The sequence below is a fragment of the Trichechus manatus genome, unplaced genomic scaffold (genome assembly GCF_000243295.1).
Source record: "Trichechus manatus latirostris isolate Lorelei unplaced genomic scaffold, TriManLat1.0 scaffold00040, whole genome shotgun sequence".
Taxonomy (NCBI): Eukaryota; Metazoa; Chordata; class Mammalia; order Sirenia; family Trichechidae; genus Trichechus; species Trichechus manatus.
In genome coordinates this window covers 9,830,021-9,853,018 of record NW_004443976.1, presented here as the reverse complement: position 1 = coordinate 9,853,018, position 22,998 = coordinate 9,830,021, and the positions used below count along the sequence as shown (strand labels likewise).

General features: G+C 41.4%; 2 protein-coding genes across 3 annotated transcripts in view; one reads left to right on the top strand and one right to left on the bottom strand.

Annotated features, from left to right (window-relative positions):
* STX8 (syntaxin 8) overlaps positions 1 to 6,208 on the bottom strand; it is a 339,017-nt gene extending 332,809 nt beyond the window's left edge. Inside the window, exon 1 of the mRNA XM_004375986.1 lies at positions 6,049 to 6,208. Coding sequence (XP_004376043.1) covers positions 6,049 to 6,065 — 17 coding nt within the window. The 5' untranslated portion in view covers positions 6,066 to 6,208. The remainder of the gene's footprint in view (positions 1 to 6,048) is intronic.
* A 777-nt stretch (positions 6,209 to 6,985) lies between these two features.
* Positions 6,986 to 22,998, top strand: part of CFAP52 (cilia and flagella associated protein 52) — a 57,424-nt gene continuing 41,411 nt past the window's right edge. For both annotated transcript variants that reach the window (XM_004375985.1, XM_004375984.1), the window contains exon 1: positions 6,986 to 7,126. In XM_004375985.1, coding sequence (XP_004376042.1) covers positions 7,057 to 7,126 — 70 coding nt within the window. In that variant the 5' untranslated portion in view covers positions 6,986 to 7,056. The remainder of the gene's footprint in view (positions 7,127 to 22,998) is intronic.

Sequence of the window (22,998 nt, the reverse complement as noted above, 5' to 3'; positions counted from 1 at the left end):
AACAACCAATATATATGTAAAACGTTGACAACAGCAAAAAGACAAATAACCCAATCAAAATATGGGCAAAGGACTTGAATAGACACTTCACCAAAGAGGACATTCAAATGGCCACCAAACACATGAAGAGATGCTCAACATCATTAGCCATCAGAGAGATGCAAATCAAAACTATAATGATACCATTTCACTCCCACTAGGATGGCTAAGATTAACAAAGGAAAGAAAGAAAATAACAAATGTTGGCAAGGATGTGGGGAAATCGGAACCCTTAACCATCACTGGTGGGACTGCAAAATGGTACAGCCATTGTGGAAACCAGAGTGGCAGTTCCACAAAAAACTAAAAATAGAACTACCATATGACCCAGCAATTCCACTGTTAGGAAAACAACTTGAAAGTAGCAACACACACACCATATGTACACCAATGTTCACTGCAGCACTACTCACAATAGCCAAATGGTGGGAAAAACCTAAATGTCCATCAATGGATGAATGGATAAACTGTGGTACAATGATATACTTATTGTTAGGTACCCTCTCTATGTATAACAGAATAAAACAGTGCCCAGTCCTGCGCCATCCTCACAATCATTGCTATGTTTCAGCTCATTGTTCCAACTACTGTGACACTCCATCTCATTGAGGGTCTTCCTCTTTTTCTCTGAGCCTGTACTTCACCAAGCATGATGCCCTTCTCCAGGGACTGGTCCCTCCTGATAACATGTCCAAAGTATGTGAGACAAAGTCTCACTTCTAAGGAGCATTCAAGCTGTACTTCTTCCAAGAAGATATGTTCGTTCTTCTGTCAGTCCACGGTGTATTCAGTATTCTTCACCAACACCATAATTCAAAGGCATCAATTCTTCTTCCGTCTTTATTCACTGTCCAGCTTTCGCATGCATATGAAGCGACTGACAATATCATGGCTTGGGTCAGATGCACCTTAGTCCCCAAAGTGGCATCTTTGCTTTTTAATGCTTTAAAGAGATTTTTTGCAGATTTGCCTAATGCAATACGTCATTTGATTTCTTGACTGCTGCTTCCATGGACATTGATTGTGGATCCAAGTAAAATGAAATCCTTGACAACTTCAGTATTTTCTCTGTTCACCATAATATTGCTTATTGGTCCAGTTGTGAGGATTTTTGTTTTCTTTATGTTGAGGTAAAGCCCTTACAGTGCAGTGGTTAAGCGCTCAGCTGCTGAGAGGTAGCAGTTCAAAACCACCAGCTGCTCTGCAAGAGAAAGATGTGGCAGTCTACTTCGGTAAAGATAGTAATTCAAAGAAAAACCAAACTCACTGCCGCTGAGTTGATTCCGACTCACAGCGACCCTACAGGACAGAGTAGAACTGCCCTACAGGGTTTCCAAAGAACACCTGGCGGATTCAAACTGCCGACCTTTTGGCTAGCAGCAGTAGCTTTTAACCACTATGCCCCCAGGGTTTCCAAAAATAGGAGGAGGAGGAGGTAGAATGTGTGGCTAATTGCCTATGTAAACAACTGCCTCCTTTGCATGAAACCAGAAGAAATGGATGGTGCCTGGCTACCATAACTGAATGTTTTGATCAAAGATCAAATTCTCATGGAATCCAGATTTTCTGGAGCCATGAAAGTTGGATGAACCCCTGAAACTATTGCCCTGAGATAATCTTTAAACCTTAAACCAGAAATATCCCCTGAAGTCTTCTTAAAATCAAACAATAGTTTAGCTTAACTAGTAAAGAACGTCTGCCTTGAGCACTGTGTTCCTTTAACAACTATCTCTACGGGATCAAATTGACAACAGCAACTAGAAAGATTAGATAGGAACCTTAGGGGGCAGTGAGTTTATGTTAACTGAGGAGGAACAACTCCAAAAAGGAGGGTGAGAATAGCTGCACAACTCAAAGAATGTAATCAATGTCACAAAATTGTACATGTAGAAATTGTTGAATTGGTGTATGTTCTGTTGTGTATATTTTCAACAAAAAAATAAATAAAATTATTTAAAAAATGAGTGATTAGAGTTCTCAGGTCTAAGCGACTGTCTTAGTCATCTAGTGCTGCTACAACAGAAATACCACAAGTGGATGATTTTAGTTTATTTCCTCATAGTCAAAGTAGGCTAAAAGTCCAAATTCAGGGCGTCAGCTCCAGGGGAAGGCTTTTCCTCTGTCAGCCTTCTCCTCGGTGTTCCCCCAGACTAGGAGCTTCTTTGCGCAGGGACCCCGGTCCAAAGGACGCGCTCTGCTCTTGGCACTGCTTTCTTGATGGTATAAGGTCCCCCTGTCTCTCTGCTCACCTCTGTCTTTTATATCTCAAGAGATTGCCTCAGGACACAATCCAGTCTTGTAGATCACGTCCTCCCCTACTAACACAACTGCCACCCATCCTCCCTCATTAACATCATAGAGGCAGGTTTACAACATACAGGAATATCTCACAGTACCAGGAATCATGGCCTAGCCAAATTGATACACACATTTTTGGGGGGACATAATGCAAACCATGACAGCAACTAACAGGGTGGTGATGCCACTAACAGAGACAAAACCAAACAAAACCCGCTGCCGTGGAGTAGATTCCGACTCACAGTAACCCCAAAAGACAGAGTACAACTGCCCCATATGGTTTCCGAGGCTTTAAATCTTTGCGGAAGCAGAATGCCACATCTTTGTCCTGCAGAGCGGCCTTTCAGTTAGCAGCCGACCCTTCAGTTAGCAGCCGAGTGCTTTAACCACTGCTTCACAGAGACAGAGGAACTGGAAAGGGGTACTTGAAATAACTTTCCAGACTTTGAACTATGAAGTGCACCTCTGTTCTATCAGAAAAATACTGCATGCTAGTAGCACTTGGCTACTAACCAAAAGGTTGGCAGTGCAAATCCACCCAGAGGCACTTCGAAAAGTCAGTCCTGAGGATTTGCTTCTGAATGGTCACAGCCTTGAAAACCCTACGGAGCTGTTTTACTCTGCACACACGGTGTTGCCAGGAGTTGGAATTAACTCAAAGGCAACTAACAATATACAGGACTTAGTTTAAAATACAGCAGCAAAAAGGGGAAAAAAAGGTGTGGAGGGCAAAGCGGAAACAAGAATTGCAGAATATTGATAGTTACCAGGTGATGAGAATAAAGAGGCTCATTATACTACTCGGTATATTTTTTGGCTTAATAATGTAATAAAAAATTTATTTAAACAAAGACAAAAAAAGAACATGCTACTGACATCCAGTGTTCACTATACCTTTACTTTGAAATGTTTATTTTCTGTACTAATGAAGGTTGCAAGGAAAAAAAAAAGTCCAACTATAATATAAAATTATTGAGGTCTTACTGTTATTTTGTCAGAAATGATATGTCCTCAACAAATAAGTTGCCCTAGCAGTAAAGCTAATTAACTTTAGCAAAGAACCAGTTCAGAGACAGTATGGCACTCACTTACTACTACTGTTAAACAGTGAGCTTATCACTTGTTTTTTACATGCCATTAAAATAGTAACTAACCAGTTGTCATCAAGTTGATTCCAACTCATGGCAACCACATGTGTGTCAGAGTAGAACTGTGCTGCTTAGGGTTTTCAGTGGCTAGTTTTTTGAAATTAGATCACCAGACCTTTTTTCCAAGGCACATCTGGGTGGAATCGAATAGCCAACTTTTCAGTTAGCAGTTTAGGGACTCCAACCAGACTCCAGCATTAAAACAGTAACACTATACCTATTCCATTTGTAAACAACAGAACAGGAGTCTCCAGGTGGTACACGAGGCTAATGTGCTTGGCTGCTGACAGAAAGGTTGAAGGTTCAAGTCCACCGAGAGGTGCCTCAGAAGAAAGTCCTGGCAATCTACTTCTGAAAAATTCAAAAAAGCCATTAAAAACCCTATGGAGCACAGTTCTATTCTGAAATACACGGAGTCATCATGAGTGCGGAACTGACTTGATAGCAACTGGTAAACATTAGAACACTATTCAAGAGTGAGGCATCAGTGACCTCTGATTGCCAATAGCACATACACAAAGCTGCAGTCAAATCTGTTTTTACAGGTTTTTCAAAGTCCTTTTCTGTACCCCTCTCTACCTCCTAATCAGCAACTTGGCAATCTACTTTCAAAAACAAGCAAATACTAGCAATGCAGAGGTCCCCTTACTGTGTCACTCCCAAAAGTCAAATGAGAAAGCCACTTACTCAAACTAGTTGATGATACCAGAAAAAAATTATAAATGCTTTTCCAACATTAACAGTTGAAGAGGCCTGACTTCCAGTTACAGCTTCCATCAATCTAAATGAATGACGTTGGGCCTGTCCCTTATCACTGGGCTTTACTTCCTACCTTCTGTGTAAACCGGGAGTCCCTTCGTGGTGTAAACGGTTAACATGCTCAGCTACTAACGAAAGGTTGGAGGTTCAAACTCACCCAGCCGTTGAAATCCCTATGGAGCACAACTCTACTCTGATGCACACAAGGTCTTTCCCAACACAATCCTATGTATTCATCTCTTTCTTCTAGTTCTTTTATGTTTCTGTTTTCACATTTAACTCTGTAATACATTTTGGTGCAATGCATCTAGCTTTTTGTCCCTCCCAAATGTCAGCCACTGAAAATCCTATGGGACAAGTTCTACTCTGAAACACTTGGGGTCATCATAAATCAGAATCGACTGACAGCAACTGGTTTTTAGTATTCTGTGTAAACTCAAGGGGTTAGCTTCCAGGAGGTGAAGGCAACTTAGCAAAATGTATCAAAGGACTAAAAAATATTCATACTCTTGGATCCAACAGTTCCACTTTTAGAAAGTGAGCTCAAGGAAATAACAGATGGAACAATGGGCCAGCTTTTGCAATGGTTTTTGTTTTTTTTAATTAATTACTTACCTAATCTAACAAAGAGGGTAATAGTTAAATAAATTATAGTCATTCATATGACTATTATAACACCATAAAAATCTTGTTTTCAGAGAATATGTAATCACATGGAAAAATGCTCCCTGTTTTGAAATATACAATATATATAATACAAATTAAATTAATAAATTCATTTTAAAAATCAATAGTGGCTATTTCCAAATGGTAGAGTTAAAGATGCTACTTATTTTCTTCTCTGCAAATTTTCACTATTTTCTAAATTTTCTACCCAGACTATATAGAACTGTTAAAACTAGTGTTATACCCATGAAGAGACTGACACAAATGATCTAGATACTAGGCAGTTTTACCTTGCTCTTGGAATACATTCTCCTAACATCCAGACTGCCTGCAACTTAGACGATTTCAACCAGTATTTAAAATACCAACATAAAGCATATACTCCAACAAGAACTTTATAAGAATACGTTTTTAATTATTAAACAAAAAGTTCAAGTTCAATACGCCACAATGATAAAATTCTTTAGAATTAGAGCTTGTCTTTTACCATTCAGTCCCTGGGACTAAATGGTTCATCATTATTAAATAAATCAACCTTATCAGCTATTGTTTTACTGCAGAAATTGCTGCTGAAATAATATTCTTCAAGATATTTACACAGAACAGGGTAAAATACCTTATATAAACAAGCGCATAATTTCCCTCCTAGATTCCTACAAATTTTCTGAAGGAAGAGATTTAGGTCCTACCACCAACTGGATGGGGACGATGGATTCTGAACCTTGGTTTCTCCATCGGTGAAATAAGGTTCACTAAATGGACTGACATTCCACAAGATTACTTCTACTTCACTTTCACAGGAGTCCGGGGAAGCCTACACCGGCCAGCTCCACAGCCAGGATGGGCGGGAAATCCCCGCAGCAAGAGGCAGCCCAGAAGGGCAAGCGAAATATTCAGAGATTCGACACGCGTCCTCAGATCCCCAGGGGTCCACCCGGTCTCCGTCTCGGGCCACCGCCGCCGAGAACCGAAAGTGGCGGGATGCAGCCGAGTTCTCTTCTGCAGAGGAAGGGTCCTCGCGGCCCTTCCCCTCATCCTGAGAGGCCTCCCGCCGCAAGGCCAAGCGATCGCCCGCTCCCTGAAAGCCCGGCCTCCCGAAAGGTTCCCGCACGGACTGTCGCCCTCACCCGGCGCTCACCAGGGGTCCGGTGCCATCGTGCAGCCTCCACCAGAAGCTGGGATACTTCCTGCTCGCAGCAGCTGACTACGGCGGCCCGCGCGGCTCACACCCCGCGGTTCGGCCCGTGCGCGACTGGAGCCTGGAGTTTGCCAAGCGTATGAACAGACAGCACTAGGGCCTAGAAACTGCACTAAAAAAAGAAGAAACCGTTCCCTCGGGCAACAGTAGGTTGCAGCAATCTGTGTCTATTGAGAAACCCAAACTTTTATGTGCAATTAAAATAAAATTGCAGTTGAACAAAATCGAAGCATTTTCCCAGGAAGGTAGGAGCACCTTAAGACCTTTCCGTGCTGTTGTGTGCCTTGGAGTCGGTTCTGACTCATAGCGACCCTACAGGACAGAGGACAACTGCCCTATAGGGTTTCCTAGGCCGTAATCTTTAAGAAATCAGAGCGTCACATCTTTTCTCCCGCAAAGCTGCTGATGAGTTTGAACCGCCGACCTTTCGGTTAGTATCTTAGCGCTTAACCACGTTATTTAAAATTTTATCCTGCTTTAAACAAGGGGTCGAACGAAGTATCAATTATGTACTATTTTATAGGACACAGTAGAACGGCCCCATAGTTTCCAAGGAGCGGCTGGTGGATTCAAACTGCCAAACTTTTGGTTAGTAGCAGAGCTCTTAATCACTGTGCCACAGGGCTCCCTTCCCATCAGAGGCAATCCTCTAAACTGGATTATAAAGAAAAAAAAAATCCCACTAGGTGCTTGATTATGTAGTTACCAAGAATGTCACAGGCTCTACATAGGGAGTGTCAGTTCTGTGCATTTAGTCCCTCCTAAAGTTCCAGAGAAAGAGAGGAATAATTAGCCTTCCATTTGCAAGAAGGAAAATGAACCGGACCACCGCTGACAAGGTTTCAAGAGCGTAGATCTGGTGCGCCTGCGCGCGGCCGTTACCATAACGACCAGAAGACGCTGCACTGGCTACAGGACTAAAACGAAAGTGAGCCGAGTCGTCCGGTGATGGAAACCCAAACTTCGCCCCAGGCCGAGGTGGCCGAGCTGGAGCTTGAGGCGGTGATCGGCTTCAATGGTGAGGCCTCGAGTATCCTGGGCTGGGTAGTTTAGGAACCCCCGGAACGTGTAGCGCATACAGGGACTGTGAGACACTGGTTAGTACCTGGGGTGGGGATGGGGTGAGCGTCATTGGCAAAAGCCCTGGCCGGGGGCCCAGCCTGGCCTCTCCTGTCCGAAGACCTTGGAGAGTCACTCCCTCCCTCCGAGCTGGACACGCTCTACCCCCTAAACCAAAACCAAACCAAGCCCACTGCCGTGGAGTCATTTCCGACTCATACCGACCCTATAGGACAAGAGTAGGTTTCCAAGGCTGTAAATCTTTATGGAAGCCACCTGCCACATCGTTCCCCCGCACAGCGGCTGCTGGGTTTAAACCACCTACCTTTTGCTTAGTAGCTGAGTTGTTTAATTCCTGCGCCACCAGGGCTCCTCCTCTAGCACCTAAAAGGAACTAAATGCCTCTTGGGGCTGGAAGGATGAGTAACGGGAGTAGGGGTTGGCTCTGCCCAAAGAGGTAATGAGGAGAGTTTTGTCTTTTAACCCTTCTCCCACTAGGTCAGCCCTCCGTGGTTCTAAGTCCACGCAGCCCGCAGAGCACCGGCCTTCGGTAACCACCGAATGCTGTCCTCTGTGCCGGCCTCTAGGTTCCCGTCAGAAATGTAAAATCCCAGCTGATGTACTAATGAGAAAGGGCTGGGGAGGGAATGTGTGTTTGAGCAACCTCTTTAGAAGATGATCTTGGTCATCTAACCCAAGAGAACGATTTCAGGCCGCCATTTGGAGCCCTGGTGATGAAGTGGTTAAGAGCTCAGGTTGGTAACCGAAAGGTCAGCAGTTCGAATCCACCAGCCCTTCTTTGGAAACCCTACGGAGCAGTTCTTCTCTGTCCTATACAGTCGCTATGAGTCGGAATCGACTGGACGGCAAGGGGTTTGGGTTTTTTGTTTTTGTATAGAAACGGAGGGGATCCACGGGAACTGGAGGGGAGAGATGTTTTGGTCAGAGGAAGCCTTGTCGCTTTGTTAAAATCTTATTTTTGATTATGACTGCCTGTTTGTTTTGAACAAGGAGCCCGGGTGGCACAGTGGTTAAGCGCTCGGCTGCTAACGAAAGGTGGATTCGAACCTACCATCCCCGCTTTGTGGGGAGAAAGATTTGGCAGTCTGCTTCGGTAAAGATAAACCAAAAAAAAAAAAAAAAAAAAGCGAACCCATTGCCGCGAAGTCATTAATAGCGACCCTATAGGACAGAGAAGAACTTCCCTATAGGGTTTCCTGAGGCTGTAAATCTTTGCAGAAGCCGATTGCCACATCTTTCTCCGTGGAGCAGGCTGGTGGGTTCAAACCACGAACCTTTTGGTTGGCAGCCAAGGGCTTAATCTCCGGTCTTCTCTCTGTAAAGACCACAGCCTTGGAAACCCTATGAGGGCAGTTCTAATCTGTCCTGTAGGGTCACTATGAGTGGAATCGACTGGCGGGCAACAGTTTGGTTTTGGATTATTTTGAACGTAAAGGAGTAGGGGGGATGGTGTGAGTTTTGTTATTGTTGTTGTTTGTTTTGGGGGGATGGGTTGAGGGGTTGGGGGATGAAGAAAGTAATGGATTACACTTTAGAGAAAGCAAAGGCTTTTTTTTTTTTTCCAAAAGTACATCTTGATGCTTGAAAACTTTAAAATTCTAATAATGTGGGCAGCAGAATAACCAATGCCTGTTTAAAGTTTTAACACAGTCTAGGACTTGACTTTTGACTCTCATCTTCATTTTACCTTGACAGTCTGATAAAAAGTGGGCACTTAGTATACACGAATTATTGCCCAACCTTGGAGCTGGTTACAATGTCGTTTGTAAAGGTAGTGAGTGGCCAGCAGTGAGTGCTAAAGGCACTAGTGAACCAGTGTAGCTCCTCACACAGACAGCTCTGCAGCTAAATTCAGGCTGCTTTGTGGTGCTCTAAGAGTAAACATTTGATAATTTGTATCCCAATGTCTTTTATGGCCATTACTAATCATCTTTGCCTTTTAGAATGGCTTAAACTGATTGAATTGTTTTTTACCTTCTTGGTTTTGTGATTGTCGATATTCCTTCACATGGGTAGATATACATTTATTTAGAAATATTATATGCCAAATACTATGCTATGTGTGACAATACAGGGGTAAATGCATAAACATACTTAGGAAGATGAGTTTAGAAAATTGGAAAAATACAGTGAAACAAAAAGAAAAACAATTATCATTACACTGCCCAAAGATAACTCTGTTAAACTTTTGATATGTTCTTTTCATCTCTACACTTACATATAAATATGTTTTTTAATAAAAGTAGACTCATGCTATATATATTGGCTTATAACCAGATTTTTTCCACTTAATAGTATGATGTGCACATTTTTCCTTAGCAACAAGTATACTCTATGCCATATTTTTAATATCATATTGTAATATAATATTCCATTGCATAGGCATGCTATAATGTATTGAAGCAATATCCTCTTGTTAAGAATTTAGCATAATATCCATTTTTGCATTTATTTTTAAATGCTACAAAGAACATCTGCAGAGCTAAATCTTTTGCCTTTGTAACTTTTTTCTGTAGGATAAATTCTGAGTATGTGTTAGACTTTTGATGTATCTTCAAAATGCTGTATCATATACACAACAGAAATATGTACATATATGCATCAAAAACATACAGGAATATTTATACTAGCATTATTTCTGATAGTCAAAAAACTATCAACAACCAAGATGCCCATCAAAAACAGAAAGGATCAATCAACTGGTATTTTCATACAATGGATTTATACAGCAATGAGAAAGAATGAACTACTGCTCCACGCAACGACATGGATGAATCTCACGAACGTAATATTGAGTGAAAAAGCCAGACACCAAGGAGTACATGCTGTATAATTCCTTTCATATAAAGTTCCAAAACAAGGAAAATTTATCTGTAGAAATAAAAGTTAGAACCTTGATTACCTTTGGGGAGAGGAAGACAGGGAGAAGACACAAGGGAGACCCCCGAGTTTTTGTATTCAGTGCAAGAAGCTTACTGAACGCTATTCTAAACCAGTTGCCGTTGAGTCGATTCTAATTCGTGGCAGCCCTGTGTGTGTCAGAGTATAACTGTGCTCCGTAGGGTTTTCAGTGACTAAGTTTTCAGAAGTAGATCAACAGGCCTTTCTTCTGAGGTGCCTCTGAGTGGACTTGAACCACTAGCCTTTTCGTTAGCAGTGCATGTGTTAACTGTTTGCACTACCAAGGGGCTCCAATGTTATTCTACTCTCATAAAAGAGAATAGGCAAAGCTTTATATGAGAATTCGGGAGAAAGTTTCTATTTTAGGCTTGAAAGAAGTCAAGGAAGGGTTAATTCAAGCAATCTTTAAAATTGAGTAGGAATCAACGGGTAAAGATTGAGGGGCAGAATATTCTAGGTTGTAGGGGTAGGGTAAGCAAAGGAGGAAGAGTGGAAAGTATGGTGGGACTGATGGAGGAATGGCAAATAACTCAGTGTGGCATCAGGGTTAGGGACTGTCAGGATAACACAGGAAAGTCAGCCTGGAGTTAGATTTTCCGTTGCCATTGAGTTGATTCCAACTCATGGAGACCCCATGTGTGTCAGATTAGGACTGTGCTCCAGAGGGTTTTCTTGGAGCAAATAACCAGGCCTTTCTTCTGTGGAGCCAGAGCCATTGGGTGGGTTTGGAGTGCCAACCTTTCTTTAAGTTAGTAGTCAATTGCAAACCGTTTGCACCACCCAGGGGTGCAGTTAGATTTGGGAGGCCTTAATTACCAGGTCATTGGATTTGGATTCCACATGGAAACAAGAAGCAAAGCAAGGCCCTTTTTATCATTGTGACACTAGCATTCACTATAGTGTTATGTTATAGTTTATGAATGTTAACTCTGAAGGGTATAAATATGTTACTGCACTTGACTCTTCTACATATTATATTTGTTATGGATTGAATTGTGTTCTCCCAAAATATGTGTTGGCCCCCAAGACTATGGCCTTAAGACACCCTGCTGACCTAGAACTGAAGCCATTCCCAGAGATGGCCTTTCAGCCAAACCATAGACAGGCCCATAAAATAAACAGTAACACCCTAGGGGAACGTGTTCCTTAGAAACAATAAAAGAGCAAAAGGACAACATTTGCCCAAAAGCAAAGATGAGAAGACAGGAAGGGATAGAAAATTGGATGAAAGGAACAGGGAACCTAGGACAGAAATGAGGAGACTGCTGACACATTGAGGGGAATGCAGTCAAGGTCATGTAACACTCTTTGTACAAACTATTGAATGGGAAACTAATTTGCCCTGTACAATTTCACCTAAAGCATAATAAAAAAATTTAAAAAAAAAAAATGTATTGGAATACTAACCCCTAAACCTGTAGATGCAATCCTGTTTGGAAATACAGTAAGATTTTCTTTATTATGTTAGTGAAGCCACCCTAGTGTAGGGTGTGTCCTAAACCCAATCACTTCTGAGTTATAAAAAAAAGCAGATTAGACACAGAGGCATGCACCAAACCAAAAACCAAACCCATTGCCGTTTACCCAATTCTGACTCATAGCTACCCTATAGGACAGAGTAGAACTGCCCCATAGGGTTCCCAAGGCTGTGATCTTTATGAAAGCAGACTGCCACATCTTTCTCCCAAGGAGCAGCTGGTGGGTTTGAACTGCTGACCTTTTGGTTTGCTGTCGAGCACTTAACCACTGTGCCACCAGGACTCCTCGACACATGCACACGAGGGGGAAAATAGATGCCACGTGAGGATCAGCTACAAGTCAAGGATCACTAAAGAACCAAAGAACGCCTGAGGCTCCCGAGAAGGAAGGAATCCCTCATTTGGACGTTTAGCTGCCAGAACCGTGAGAAAATAAATTTCTGTTCTTTAAAGCCACTTGTGGTATTTGTGTTACAGCAGTACCGGGTAACTAAGACAGTATTTTTATAGGAATTCGTTATTTAAGCAAATCAAATATAGCTGTGTTGAATATGAAAACATTTTCTAAAACTGTACTTATTAAGAGTTCGGTATTAACACAATAATATTCAGATTCATCAGTAAATGGAATAGATAATCCATAACTTGGCTATTACACAAAGAGTTCTTACAACTTAAAAAGAACAACAACCAAATATATCAGGGGTCTGCAAACTACAGTTTGTGGGCCAAATCTGGCCCATTACCTGTTTTTGTAAATAAAGTTTTATTGAAACACAGCCATGCCCATCTGTTTATTTATTGTTTATGGCTGCTTTCAAGCTACAGCAGCAGTGTAGAGTACAGGTAGTCCCCAACTGGCAGTTTTCGTTTTTTGTTTTTTTTAATACATCTTCTCATTAGTAGCATGTACCACATGCAGTGTTGCAGTGTGTAATTTGCTGATGTTATCATTCTCAGATGTTCACTCTCAGATGTTCAGTGTTATGATTTACTGTTCAAAACACTGCCATATAGCAGGCTACGGCCTGGTCTACAGTGAAGACTGTGTCAGTGTCGGTGTAGGGAGTCATAACAGATAGAAAGTTGGGCAGACAATGCTAAACTCTAACGACATTGGACAACTGAACTGTGCACATACCTGACAGCCGTTACAACTCCAACTTCATTGTTAGGACACTGACACGGACTTTATTGTAATATATTCCTCAGTGTATCTGGAACACTGCATCTTCCTGGGAGGAAGTTACAGGAAAATGCATTCAGGGGATTTGGAAAAAAATGCTGAGTTATGTGAACATGCTCCAAGCTTTTGATCAGGATAATATGATGGAAGAAATTGGTGGAAAAATTGTCCATATGGCAAGAATGCTGAATTTAGAACTTGATATCACCAATGTGGAACAGCTCATAGATCATGAAGAAGGGGAATTGACAGATCAGGACTTAATGGATTTTGCAGAAGAAAGAAATGCTGAAGAAGAAAGAAATAATGAGAAAGAGGAAGGAGAGAAGTTACAAAAAAATTTTACAGTGAAAGGATTCGCTGAAGTTTTTTCTAAACTAAATCAAGGGCTTCAGTTGCTTGAAAGCATGGACCCAAACGCTGGTAACTTTGCTAAAGTCAATAGGCAGATTCCAGAAGCAGTGAGACATTACTGTGTAATATATGAAGAAAAAAGAAAAGGACCATACAGACAGCTGTCACTAATTTTCTGACGAGAAACGCTATTCCCATTCCTCGGGATAATCCAGATGATACAGAACCTTCCACAAGTGGAGTTATTACTGCAACTGACCAAATGCTAGTGTCATCAACTCTTCTTCATCGTCAGAGTTAATTTTTATAATGCATGTATTTTGTTATGTATGTATTAAAATATATCTGAAGTGTATATGTAATGTTTCCAACCCCTAAAGACAAATAAAGATCAGATTTATAAAGATATTGATACTAAAAGGCAGTAATAGTGAAAACTAAAAAAAAAAGAGGCATTCAGCTTACATCAGAACCAATTTATGATGGAGTTGTCAGAACGGAACCCCATCATAAGTCAGGAACTACCTATAGTTGCAACAGAGATGGCCCTTTGCTATCTGGCCGTTTACAGAAAAAGTTTGCCAACGCCTGAAATAGATAATGGACAAATAAATAAGAAATAAAGAAGTGTAAATTGTGTATTTGGTTGAATTCTGTCCCTAAAAAAAATTCATGTCCACCCAGAACCTGTGAATGTGGATTTATTTGGCAATAGAGTCTTTACAGATGTAATCAAGTTAAAATAAAGTCATACTGGATTAAGGTAGGCCCTAACCCAGTGACTGGCATCCTGATAAGAAGAGGGAAGTTTAAACACCCAGGGAAGAAGGGAATGTGCAGAAGGAGGTAGAGATAGGAGTGATACATCTACAAGCCAAGAAATGCCAAGGATTGCTGTCAACCATCAGAAGCTACCAGAGGAAAGGAAGGATTCTTCCCTAGAGCCTTCAAGCAACATGGCCTTGCCAACACCTTGATTTCAGACTTGTAGCCTCCAGAACTTTGAGAGAATACATTTCTGTTGTTTTAAGCCACCTAGTTTATGGTAATTTGTTATGGTAGCTCTAGGAAATTAATACAAATGGCTACTAGCTCCAAATGCTAATTAAAACAGTGACATAAATTTTACTTTCGTGATTGGCAAAGGATAAAAATATGAGTAATACAAAGTAAAATGAAAACGAGAAACGGTTCTCAGTTACTATAGCCAGAAGTAAAAATTTTACAACATTTTTGAAGGACAGTTTTGTAGTATCACAATTTTAATGAGGATAATCTTTGTCTTTTAAGAACTTTTTTTCCAAGAAGTTTTTACAATGAGGTCACTAAAGTTTTGTGTATAATAGCCCATGTACTGAAGAAAACAACTGAAGTGTCCACTGGGAGGAAATTGGTTTAAAAAAATTATAGTCCATTTGTACAGTGAAATACTTCATAACTCTTAAGAAGGAGATGGATCTATATGGAATAACAAGGAAAGATGGCAAAGATCTGTTAAGTGTAAAATGCGACTTATTAAATAATATATGTGACATGAGCCTATTACAGTTAAAAAAGCAAGTGTGTGTATATATAAATGTATCTATATATAGATAGCAGGAGCCCTGGTGATGCAGTGGTTAAAGTGATCCAATGCCAACGGAAACTTTTGCAGTTTCGAACCCACCAGCTGCTCTGCGGGAGAAAAATGTGGTAGTCTGCTTCTCTAGAGATTTACAACTTTGGGATTTACAGGCTTGGAAACGCTATGGAGTCGCTATGCGTCAGAATCTACTTGGCAGCAGTGGGTATATATAGATACGTAGATAAACATGTATATCTACGGGCTTAAACATATCAAAGATCATTGAGATGGCACAGGACTGGGCAACATTTTGTCATACACACACACACAAAGGGACAGTATGTGAATGTGTGTATGGAGAAAAGAGGAAAGAATATTCACTATAGCGAGCATGTGCCATTTTGGCTATCCAACATCTGAATATCCTTCTATTTGAGGGGAATCCCAAGACAGGTAAGGATTCTGTACCTTTGGGTTTAAGAGGAGCACCTATTTCCTCTTCAAGTTCCTTGGCAGCCCGTTCACGTGTAACATAATAGGCTCAGCCAATGAGATGTTGCCACTCAGAACTTGGACCCTTGAAGGAAGCTGCCTAGAAGCAGAGCATTGTTGGAGAGCGCAGGGGAGTCAGAGTGGAGCAGCGGGGCAGTGAGCTTTAATAACATGATTGGCATTTGGTTTTGCCTTCCCATTGGCCCTGCCCGTTTTTCAAGTGTGATTTTACACACTTCCTTTGGATTCTGGAGCTGTTTGTATTCCTTCCATAAAATTATTTTTCTGCTAATGTTAGCGGAAGTTGATCCTTCTTGATTGTAACCAGAAAACCAACCAAATTCACTGCCCTCAGTGGATTCTGACTTATAGCCACCCCATAGGGTTTCCAAGGCTGTAAATCTCTACGCAAGCCGACTGTCACATCTTTCTCCCGCGGAGCTGTAGTGATTTCAAAACGCTGACCTTTCGATTAGCAGCCAATCACTTTAACCACTGTGCCACCAGGGCTCCTTGATTGCAAGCAAGAACTCTGATTATTAAAAGCAAAGAAAAAACACGTGAAGAAATACACACCTGTTAACAATGGCTTTCTCTGGGGAGGGGGTTTTGCAGGACACTTTCACATTTGTTTATTTTTATCATAAATATTTCAAATCTGTAGGTAAATTAGAGAGAAAACTATAATTCTGTATCTGCACATGGAATTAGCAAATGTTGATCTTTTTCCTTATTTAAATTTTTTAAAGAAAGTATACATTCCAAGTCCCCACTCTTAATCACACACTCCTTTCTCCCACGTTAGAGGCAACCACTATCCTGAAGTTGATGGGTACCCTTCCCAGCTATGTAGTATAAATTTCCATGTTTTAAAATTTTACATAAATAGTAGTATGCTGTGCGCATTTTGAAACCTGTATTTTTTCATCCAAAATTTTTTGTGAAGTCTGTGTTGGCTCATGTTGATTTAAATCTTTTATTTTAACTCCACTACTGTGTTCCCTTGTGTGAATGTACCAACATTAGTTATCTATTCCCTACTGATGGGCATTTAGTTTGTTTCCAACTTTTTGCTACTATAAACAATGCTGTAGTGAACACCTTTGTACGTGGCCCATAGGAACAGTTGCAAGAATTTCTCTAGGTTACACACCTAAAAGTGGGATGGCTGGGTCTAGAGTACATGCATTTTCAACTCTTCTCAATGTGGACAAGTTGGTTTTCAAGGCAATTCTACCACCTTACCCTCCCTAGGAGCCCTGGTTGAGCAGTGGTTAAGAGCTTGGCTGCTAACCAAAAGGTCAGCAGTGCGAATCCACCAGCCACTTCTTAGAAACCCTATGGGGCAGTTCTACTGTGTCCTATAGGGTCGGTATGAGTCGGAATCAATTCCATGGCAACATTTTTGTTTTTGTTTTTTTTTTTGCTCCACATCATCACCAATACTTGGTATCATCAGCCTTTTTAAACTGTAGCCATTATGATGGAGGTGAAATGGTGTTGCATTTTGGATGTAATTTGCATTTCCCTGATTACTTGTGAAATTACACGTCTTTTTATATGTTTATTGGTTTTTACTTTTCCTCTATCATAAAGTGCCAACCCGTGTGCTTTGCTCGTTTTTCTATTAAACAGTTTGTGTTTTTCTTATTGATTTGTATGAATTCTTACTGGGACAAATTACCCAGTAAACAAGGTATACACAGGCTTACTTGTGCTTATTTACTCATCTGTAGTGAACAATTTCACCACATCATTGACGGGATGAAAAACACGTGAAGCTGTTCACTACAGATAGGTAAGCACAACTAAGCCCTGGTACCTTGCTCACTGGGTAATCTGTCCTTGCTAGGGATTGTAAAACTGAAAAGAGGCTTTGATTCTGTAGGAAGGTACTGTGGGATTGGGAGAGAGACAGATACCAGCCATACCTACAAGCAGAATCTTTGATGTGGTGAGAAAATGTGAAATTGTTCACTACAGATGAGTAAGTAAGCACAAGTAAGCCTGTGCTTATCGCCCCTGTCTGGATATAATCCTTTATCTATTATTAAAATCACGAATCTCTTCTCCTGGTTTTGGTTTTACTTATCAGTCTGTCTTTTGTCATAAGAAGCTTTTAAACTGTAATGTATTTGGACAAATGTATCAGCCTTTCCTGTTATGATTCGTTCTTTCTGCCTCATGGTTGAGAAGTCATTTCCTACACCTGTGCAGATGATGAGTCTTCTTTTTCATAATTAGTTCTTTGATTTACCTGGAATGTATTGTTTGTGAATAGTGTGAAGCAGGCATCTAATTTTACTTTTTTCCAGAAGGATAGTCATATGATTTCTTTATAAGGTGCCTACAATTAGGAAAAGAGTTTAAATATATGTATTAACAGAAATAGATAGCCCCCAAAAGACAAACTTTAGTATTATAAGAACTTAGTGCCTAAAAAGAAACCATCATAATTAAAGTGAAATGAATAGGGTATGCAATAACCATATTCAGCCATTTGAGAAAAAAAAAATTCATTTAAATACTGGAATCACATCATGCAGCAAAATAAATTCCAGAGGGAGTTAAATATGAAAAAAAAGAATTCATTTAAAAATAGAAGACAATATTAATAAATATTTTTCACTCTTTTGATGGGGAAGGAAATAGCAACAACAACAAAACGATAGAAAACACCCAGTGTAAAAATGGCCTGTGGAGGCATCTGGCCTCTTCTAACTTCACAAGGGGGAAGGAGAATCAAGATCAACAGCCCAAGACTGATTCCTATGAGGTGGAGGTCAGACATGCCTCCAGTCTCCAACCTTCTTACCAATTCTGACACCAACCGTCCCTCCCACAGCACTGTGTACTCCTCTGCCAGGTTTGATAATTCACTCGAATGGCCACACAGAACTCACAGACCGTACTCACAGTTATGGGGTTTATTAGAGAAGGAACAGGCTACAATTCAGAATCAGGAAGAACTCAGGATACAGTTCTTTGATCAGGACAGCCTCTTCTCAGCCATGCATGCAGGCTGGCCTCTCTTTGGCCCTTGGCACCTCAACCCCTTGGTCAGACCTCTGCCATGCTTGAACAAGTGTTACAAAGCTCTGTAGTTGTGCCAATAAGTGTCTGGGGGTACTCCACTCCCCAAAGAAGCCTTGGCCCAAAGGCACTCAGCTCTCTCAATCCAAGGGTCGGCAAGCCTAGTTCCCCCGACACGTGCCCAGGGCATCCCACTCCACCAGGAAGCCTCCTGCCCAAAGACACTCAGCTCTCTCACTCCACGAATCAGCACATCTACTGTAAATGCCTTGCTCTGTGGACTAGGCAGCCCACCATGACATCTGGTGGTGGTCTTCTGTTTCTGCTGGTTCTGTTGCTGCCATTTCTCTGCCACTGCTTCTTACCATCTCTCTCCATCTCCGGTGTTACAACTCTCTCTCTCTCTCTCTCTCTCTCTAGCTCCTGGGTCTAGGAGGTTCTCAGTGCAGGGATCCCGGAGCCAAAGGACAAACTTTACTCCTAGCTTTTCTTTCTTTGTGGTAGTGAGAGCCCTCCCTGTCCACCTCTGGGATGGCTCATTTTAAGCCCACCAGGATGGCAAAACTGACCAATCCCCTCGTTAGGGTTCCATACACCTTATTTGCATGGTACCACCCCCACAAGGGTGCCATGCACCTTATCTGCATTGAGTTGGAATCAACTAGATGGCAATGGAGTATGGGTACAATCACCTTGGTGGGCAACAAACACTGTGTTTGCATAGTCCCACCCAGTCATTTAGTGGGAGTTAAAAGACCATGGCTAGAAAGGTCTTATAAAAGTGATCCATTGTACTGGACCCAGCAATAAACTTCATAAGAAATGTGTCAGATCTTTATGAAGAAAAATTGAAAATGCTGCTAGGGGACGTAAAATGAGACTTAATGGAAAAACATACTCCGTTTTTGGGAAAGTGCCATAATGTATCCTTATAAAAATCATTTCTCTTTAAATTAATCTATGCATTTAATATCTTCCCAATAAAAATACAAACATAACTTTTTAACTAGGCAATCTGATGTTAAAGTTTATGTTGTAAAATAAATATGCAAGAGTAACATAAAAATTCTGACCAAAGATGAATACAAATGGAGGACCTATGTCTACTTCATGTTAAAACTTATTACAAAGGTTTGTTTAAGTGTTAAGGTGGTTTTTGGCTAGCATCTAAAGGATGGGGCAATGTCAGAAGAATGGGGTCTCAGGGTGGGAGGTCCTGGGCTTCTTCAGAGTGCCTGGTCTTACTTAGAAACCAAATTTTTATCTTTACCAAACTTTTGCCTAAGGTAGTGGATTCACGTTCTACCTAAGCCTGTAACCTCACCCAGACAGGCTGCTGGGAATGTCAAAGGCATTGGTGCTTCTTAGAATGCCAAGAATTGGCCCCAGGGCCTTGCTGCCCGAAGTCTGATCCATGAATCAGCATCACATTACCTGGGAGCTTGTTAGAAATGCAGAATCTTAGGTCCCACTCCTGACCTGAAATCAGATTCTGCCTTTACAGGGATCCTCTAGGGATTTTGTTAATTAGTTGTTAATGAGTCTTCCTCCAATCATGATGCCATGTTCTTCTTCATACAGTCTGGCTTCGGATTATTTGCTCAGCATATGGATTGAATAAGTATGGTAAAAGGATACAACCCTGACACACACCTTTCCTGATTTTAAACTACCTACCATCCCTTTGTTCTGTTCCAACGACTGCCTCTTGGTCTATGTACGGGTTCCACATGAGCATAATGAAGTGTACTGGAATTCCTGTTCTTGGCAATGTTATCCATAATTATATGCAGATATGCAGATGACACAACCTCACTTGCTGAAAGTGAAAAGGACTTGAAGCACTTACTGACGAAGATCAAAGACTATAACTTTCAGGATGGATTACAACTCAACATAAAGAAAACACAAATCTTCACAACTAGACCAATAAGCAACATCGTGATAAATGGAGAAAAGATTGAAGTTGTCAAGGATTTCATTTTACTTAGAACCACAATTAATGCCCATGGAAGCAGCAGGCAAGAAATCAAAGGATATAGTTCATTGGACAAATCTGATGCAAAAGATCTCTTTAAAGTGTTAAAAAGCAAAGATGTCACTCTGAGTACTAAGGTGCACCTGACCAGAGCCATGACATTTTCAATCACTTCATATGCATGTGAAAGTTGGACAATGAATAAGGAAGACTGAAGAAGAATTGATGTCTTCGAATTATGGTGTTGACAAAGATATTGAATATACCATGGACTGCCAGAAGAACAAACAAATCTGTCTTGGAAGAAGTATAGCCAGATTGCTACTTAGAAGTGAGGATGGCAAAACTTTGTCTCAAGTACTTTGCACATGTTATCAGTCATGGATTGAATTGTGTCCCCCGGAAATGTGTGTCAACCTGGCTAGGCCATGATTCCCAGTATTGTGTGACTGTCCATCATTCTGTCATCTGATGTGATTATCCTATGTGTTGTAAATCCTGCCTCTGTGATGTTAATGAGGCAGGATCAGAGGCAGTTCTGTTAATGAGGCAGGACTCAATCTACAAGATTAAATTGTTTCTTGAGTCAATCTCTCTTGCAGTATAAAAGAGAGAAGCGAGCAGAGAGACATGGAGACCTCATACCACCAAGAAACAAGAGCCAGGAGAATAGCATGTTCTTTGAACCCAGGATTCCTGCACAAAGAAGCTCCTAGACCTGGGAAGATTGATGACAAGGACATTCCTCCAGAGCTGACAAAGAGAGAAAGCCTTTCCCTGGAGCTGCCACCCTGAATTTGGACTTCTAGCCTCCTAGACTGTGAGAGAATAAAATTCTCTTTGTTAAAGCCATCACTTGTGGTATTTCTGTTATAGCAGCATTAGATAACTACGATGTCATCCAAAACACAATGTTATCCAAAGGTGACCTTGTCCAGAGGCAAGGTAAACTCCACTCTTAGAGATGGCCACGCAGGAGGCATTGTTACTGTGGCCATAGAAAGTGAAGTGGGACCAGTCCCTGGAGAAGGACATCATGATCGGTAAAGCAGAGGGTCGGTGAAAAGGAAGAAGACACTCAGTGAGATGGATTGACACAGTGGTTGCAACAATGGGCTCAAATATCGAAATTATTGTGAGCATAGCTCAGGACCAGGAAGTGTTTCTTCTGTTGTAAGTGGGATCGCCGCGAGTCAACCTACTCAATGGCACCTAACAACAACAACTAGGGATTTTATGACACTAAAGTTTGAGAAGCGCTGTATTAGACCAGTATATATAGGGGCATTCTTGGTTCAGTGGTAGAATATTCACCTTCCATGTAGAGACCCTGGTTTGATTCCTGGCCAATGCACCTTATGCTCAGCCATCACCCATCTGTCAGCGGAGGCTTTAGAGTTGCTATGATGCTAAACAAGTTTCAGTGGAACTTCCAAACTAAGAGGACTAGGAAGAAAGGCCTGGTGATGTACTTCTGAAAATTAGCCAGTGAAAACCCTAGGGATCACAACAGTCCAATCCCTAACCAATCATGAGGATGGCACAGGACCGGGCAGCATTTCATCCCATTGTGCATGAATTAACAGGCACCTAACAATGACATACTGTACAAACCTTGTCAATGGAATATTATTAACTGTTACCCCTCAGCTTCTTTTAGTTATGCTAAGGCTTATTGCAAAACCTTTCTTTTCTTTTTTTGTGCTTTAGGTGAAAGTTTACAGAGCAAATTAGTTCCTCATTCAACAGTTTATACACAAATTGTTTTGTGACATTGGTTGCAATCCCCACAATGTGCCAACACTCTCCCCTTCTCCACCCTGGGTTTCCTGTTTCCATTCTTCCCATTTTCCTGTCCCTTCCTGCCTTCTCGTCTTTGCCTTTGGAAAGATAATGCCCATTTGATCTCATTTAGATGATTGAGCTAAGAAGCACGTTCCTCATGTGTTATTGTTTATTGTATAGACCTGTATAATCTTTAGCTGAAGGGTGAACTTCAGGAGTGACTTCAGGTCTGAGTTAAAAGGGTGTCTGGGGCCGTAGTCTTGGAGTTCCTCCAGTCTCTGTCAGACCAGTAAGTCTGGTCATTTTTTGTGAATTTGAATTTTGTTTTACGTTTTTCTCCCGCTCTGTCTAGTACCTTCCATTGTGATCCCTGTCAGAACAGTCGGTGGGGTAGCTGGGCACCATCTAGTTGTTTTGGGCTCAGACTGGTGGAGTCTGTGGTACTTGTGGTCTATTAGTCCTTTTTCCATGTGTCTTTGGTTTTCTTCATTCTCCTTTGCTCCAGATGGGATGGGACCAGTAGATCTTAGATGGCCATTTGCAAGCTTTTAAGACCCCAGATGCTACTCACCAAAGTCAGATGTAGAACATTTTCTTTTTAAACTATGTTATGGCAATTGACCTAGATGTCCCCCGAGACCATGGTCCCCAGCCCTCAGCCCAGTAACTTAGTCCCTCAGGGTGTTTGGATGTGTCTACGAAGTTTCCAAGACTTTGCCTTGGTCATGTTGTGCTGACTTCCCCTATAACGTGTACTGTCTTACCCTTCACCAAAGTTACCACTTGTCTACTATCTAGGTAGTGATTTTCCCTCCCCAAACCAAAAAAAAACGAAACCCACTGCTGTTGAGTCAATGCTGACTCATAACAACCCTACAGGATGGAGTAGAATTGCCCCACAGGGTTTCCAAGGAGCAGCTGGTGGATTCAAACTGCCAGCCTTTTGGTTAGCAGCTGTAGTGCTTAACCAGTGTGCCACACCCCTCCCCAAACCTTTCTTTTTGGTGTTCAAGAAAGCAGTTACCAGCCACTTCTGTAC